Source organism: Salarias fasciatus, unplaced genomic scaffold (assembly GCF_902148845.1).
Source record: "Salarias fasciatus unplaced genomic scaffold, fSalaFa1.1, whole genome shotgun sequence".
NCBI classification, from domain to species: Eukaryota; Metazoa; Chordata; class Actinopteri; order Blenniiformes; family Blenniidae; genus Salarias; species Salarias fasciatus.
This window is the reverse complement of record NW_021941383.1, coordinates 749,192-754,218: the sequence shown is the minus strand read 5'-3', so window position 1 is coordinate 754,218 and position 5,027 is coordinate 749,192. Positions and strand designations below refer to the sequence as shown.

Below are 5,027 nucleotides of genomic sequence, written 5' to 3'. Positions count from 1 at the left end.
CATGTTGAACGTTTGAAACCGGATGTAAATGTGATTGGTCCAGCCTGTCACATGACCACATCACATGGACAGAGGAGGAGCTGTGATTGGCCGATTTATGCAAAACTTTAACTTGTAAAATAAAATCAACAGATGATTTATATGAAAATCAGAGTCTGGGGAAGTAGCAGGGTAGAGAAACTAGAGACAGAGACCAGAGCATGTTCTGAAACCGGGTGATTTATATGTTTATTTGCAATCAGAAAATCAGTATTTTTGAATGGTTCCAATGAGACTGGGGCTTTTTCAAACCAACACTATCGCCCCCTGCTGGAATTTCCCTAGTTTTACAGCTTTTCTGCACTTCAGCATTATCTTCATGTTTTACCAGCCGAGGTTGGCGTTTGAACCGGACAGGTTAATGAAAAAACAATAAATAAAATAAAATAAAAACTTCAAAGCTAAATGAGAAATCAGTGAAAGGAGGTATAGGAGAACTTTCTAAATTTTCTTCAACATGTTTGCTAGCAGCAGAGGGACTGTGAAGTGTAACGACACAAAAGAAAAACACATTTCATTTAAACTGTTAACAGGTTCAAGAAAACAATTTTGGAGATATACGTGTATTACAAAGAGAGAGAGAGAGAGAGAGAGAGAGACAGAGCGTGTGTGTGTGTGTGTGTGTGTGTGTGTGTGTGTGTGTGTGTGTGTGTGTGTGTGTGTGTGTGTGTGTGTTGCCGTGTTTCCACCGGACGCGTTGAACGCAAAATGACGCCGCACTAGATGCACGAGTTTTATCGCTGGTGTGTGAATTCATTCGAGCGACAAAATCGCTCCGCGCTAGGCGCTCGAGTGTTATCACTGGTACAAATATGCAAAACAAAACATTCTCCAAAAACATCACACCCTCCTCATCGCTGTCTCCTGCACAGTAGCGGTGGATAGGATTCTTCTGATGTCTGTCCCACGGTCTCGTGTGCACCCGGCTGTCTGTCTGTGTGTGTGTGTGTGTGTGTGTGTGTGTGTGTATGTGTGTCTGTCTGTGTGAGTGCGTATGTGTGCGCGCATACTGATTGATGGTGTGGTTTTTGTTCTTTTTTTGTTTTTATGACTGTTTTTACTGTTCAGCACTTTGCGTTGTTTTTATAAATATGAGAAGAGCTTTAACAAATAAAGATTGAGATTGAGATGGCTCCGCCCACCACCATGGCTGCTCTGTATTTGGCATAGGGAAGTCAACGTCAGCTGCAGAAGCTGCGCCTGGACGGCCGGTTCCAGCGCTACTTCAGGCTGACGCTAGGGTTTCCACCAGAAGCGGTGAACAAATGAAATCGCACAAGTCGCTCGCCTTGGCAAGGTGCCAACTGTTTTTCGTGGTCGGAGCCCTGCTGCCCTACGTCAGCACGTCCATGAAGACCTCCACGCTGATAGGCTTTCCTGGCGCGAATTCACATGAAAAGTTCAATTATTTCAACTCAAGCGACAAGCGTTGAGCGATGAAGCGGTGGGCGGCGATCAGCGGGCGGCGAGTGGCAGTGCAAGTCGACGGGCCCACAAATTTTCGCTGGAAACGCTCACTGCTGGCCACGTCATCGGCTGCCACCTGTCGCCTGCCGCTCAAGATTGAGCGACAATCACATCATTACGTTGACTTTGTATGTCATCTCATCGCTCAAAAAAATTTGCGTGGCTTCCGGTGGAAACACGGGGTGTGTGCGTGCATGCATGCGTGTGTGCGCGTGCAAGTCTGTGTGTGTGTCAGTGTGTGAAGCTGAAGCTGGATGCTGGCAGACCTCCACACCACTGAGACATGAAGTGCAGAACATCTTGACACTCCTGACTGTGGCTGGTCTGCAGGGAGATAACATCGACAGTGACATCAGTGACGCCATCAGTGACATCATCAGTGACATTGTTGGTGACACACACACACACACACACACACACACATGCACACACCTTGGTGGCCATGAGAAATTTGTTCCAGTCGTCTTTGTTGGCAAACCTTCCAGCCGATGGAAACTCCAGTTTGTTCTTCAATACGGGGTAGCCTGAGGGGCAATAGGGGCCCAGTGAGAGCCAACAGGGGAACAGTCAGGGGCAACAGTGAGGGGCAACAGGTGAACAGTGAGGGCCTAACCTGGCAAAAGCCATATTGACATGTGTAGCAACAAATTGCTTCACATGTCAATCTGGGATTTCACTCGGCAAATCCGTTCGGGGAAGGAGGGACTTGCTGCAGAACTCTTTGTGTTCATTGGACGGAAGGACACAGTGCACCGCCTAACCATGTTTGGTTTCAGCCAATCACTGCAAAGAATAAACTTCTTGGTGATTGTTTTTCAAAGATGCAATAGAGGATTCATCCAAAACAGATTTAATCGCTGTCGGGATATCCATTATTTTTGCTAGCCATGCTAATATTATTAGCAGTCCGTCACTTCCTGCTTCCGTCAAAGCTTCATGTCCCGCCCTAAACAACGCGTGATTGGTCAGACCGAATAAAGTCCGAGCGTGATTGGTCTGACTGAAAAAAGTCCGATCCCGAGCACATAAGGCGTGAGCGGTACAAGATGGATTCTCGTGGTGTGTGAGAACAAATACGAGAATTCAGCTTGCCGGCAAGGTTAGTGAGGGCCAACGGGAACAGTAAGTACGTTTACATGCAGTCAATATTTCGGTTAAGGTCAATATTCCGGTTTCTGAAACATTTGGAATAATGCGTTTACATGCTTAAACAGACAAAATTACTCCTGTTTACATGATTGTGATTAAATGGGATATCCCAACATACGACGTCATGACTGCATTTGCACTTCATGCCACTAGGTGTGCTGTTTGATTGTTCAAACTTATCTTACACAGACACCACAGAAGAAAGATGGCACCTGAAGTGCAGGCTCTCTCTGCATGTTGTTGGACAAAGAGTAGCCGGCAAGACGTGCGCCAGAAGAAGCTGTAACATGTTCAATGATGCGATGCACCTTTTTTCAGTGAAAGAGAAGAACTGAATGATCGTTAGCTAAACTGTATCACAAGTAGTTCCTGTACTCAAAATACACAGATTCCTCGCGGGTACTACATGGCAGAACAGTATTTAATGTCCCTTTTCGACCGGAATATTCCAATGCACGTTTATAGGACCAGAAGTGGTTCTTGTGCTGGACCGTCCAACGAACTGTCCTCAACATTGTCCTAGGCTTTACTTCTTATTGTCTCATGCTAGCTGTTGCCAAAGCTGTCCGTCCCTGGGAGAGGGATCCCTCCATACTGTGGTTCTCCCCAAGATTTCTTCTTTTCCCACTGGGTTTTTGGAGTTTTTTCTTGCCGGATGTGAGGGTCAAAGGCGGGGTGGTTGCTTCGTTCTGTCTCGTTACTGTAAATATTGACATATTACCATTATGCTTATTCACTGTTTTTACTTTTACCAACAAATGTAACATCTTGAAGCCCTCTGAGGCAACTGTTGTTGTGATACTGGGCTATACAAAAATAAATTGAAATTGAAAAATAAATTGAATTGAAGTTAGAAACGGAGTAACCAGGGGTAATATGTGGGTTTTTAAAAACCGGAATATGAGCATATTGGGGTTTTTGCAGGTGTTTACATGGCTGTGTGCAGCCGGGTTATTGTGAATATTCTGGTTAAGAAAGGGTCACTGCCTGTGGGAAACAGACAGTGAGGGGCAACAGGGGACAGTGAGGGGCAACAGGGGGGACAGTGAGGGGCAACAGGGGGACAGTGAGAGACAACAGGGGGACAGTGAGGGGCAACAGGAGGGCAGTGAGGGGCAACAGGAGGGCAGTGAGGGGCAACAGGAGGGCAGTGAGGGGCAACAGGGGACAGTGAGGGGCAACAGGGGGACAGTGAGGGGCAACAGGAGGGCAGTGAGGGGCAACAGGGGACAGTGAGGGGCAACAGGGGGACAGTGAGGGGCAACAGGGGACAGTGAGACAACAGGGGGACAGTGAGGGGCAACAGGAGGGCAGTGAGGGGCAACAGGAGGGCAGTGAGGGGCAACAGGGGACAGTGAGGGGCAACAGGGGGACAGTGAGGGGCAACAGGAGGGCAGTGAGGGGCAACAGGGGACAGTGAGGGGCAACAGGGGGACAGTGAGGGGCAACAGGGGACAGTGAGGGGCAACAGGGGACAGTGAGGGGCAACAGGGGGACAGTGAGAGACAACAGGGGGACAGTGAGAGACAACAGGGGGACAGTGAGGGGCAACAGGAGGGCAGTGAGGGGCAACAGGGGACAGTGAGGGGCAACAGGGGGGACAGTGAGGGACAACAGGGGACAGTGAGGGGCAACAGGGGGACAGTGAGGGGCAACAGGGGGACAGTAAGGGACAACAGGGGACAGTGAGGGGCAACAGGGGGGACAGTGAGGGACAACAGGGGACAGTGAGGGGCAACAGGGGGACAGTGAGGGGCAACAGGGGGACAGTGAGGGGCAACAGGGGGACAGTGAGGGACAACAGGGGACAGTGAGGGGCAACAGGGGGACAGTGAGGGGCAACAGGAGGGCAGTGAGGGGAACAGGGGACAGTGAGGGGCAACAGGGGACAGTGAGGGGCAACAGAGGGGACAGTGAGGGGCAACAGGGGGACAGTGAGAGACAACAGGGGGGACAGTGAGGGGCAACAGGGGACAGTGAGGGGCAGCGGCAGCAAGGTGAGGAGAAGAACAAGCCCATCTTGTAGAATGTGTGTGTGTGTGTGTGTGTGTGTGTGTGTATGTGTGTGTGTGTGTGTGTGTGTGTGTGTTACCTGTGAGAACGCAGGGAGGCGAGCGCACGCCACTCTTGGCTGCTACCAGTGAGGCTTCATATGAGTTTCTCTCGTCTTGCGGCAGAACTTGTTCCAGACGCTGATCAATAGAAACCATTAGAACCCACTCACGGATCTTCTCCCGCTGCTCGTCCTGGAACACACACACACACACACACACACACACACACACACACACACACACACACAGCTGATGGTGGAAGTCTGTTCCTGATGATGGACAGACGTTCTCGCTGACGTACCGTGACGCAGACTTTGG

At 49.8% G+C, this 5,027-nt stretch overlaps 1 protein-coding gene across 1 annotated transcript in view; it reads right to left on the bottom strand.

Moving 5' to 3' along the window:
• Positions 1–211: 211 nt before the first annotated feature.
• Positions 212–5,027, bottom strand: part of ift172 (intraflagellar transport 172) — an 80,082-nt gene continuing 75,266 nt past the window's right edge. The window contains exons 45-48 of the mRNA XM_030087373.1: positions 5,011–5,027; positions 4,748–4,901; positions 1,939–2,030; positions 212–1,830 (exon numbers count right to left, since the gene is read on the bottom strand). The exon at positions 5,011–5,027 is cut by the window's right edge and continues 82 nt beyond it. Of these exons, the coding sequence (XP_029943233.1) occupies positions 1,738–1,830; positions 1,939–2,030; positions 4,748–4,901; positions 5,011–5,027 (356 nt within the window). The 3' untranslated portion in view covers positions 212–1,737. The remainder of the gene's footprint in view (positions 1,831–1,938; positions 2,031–4,747; positions 4,902–5,010) is intronic.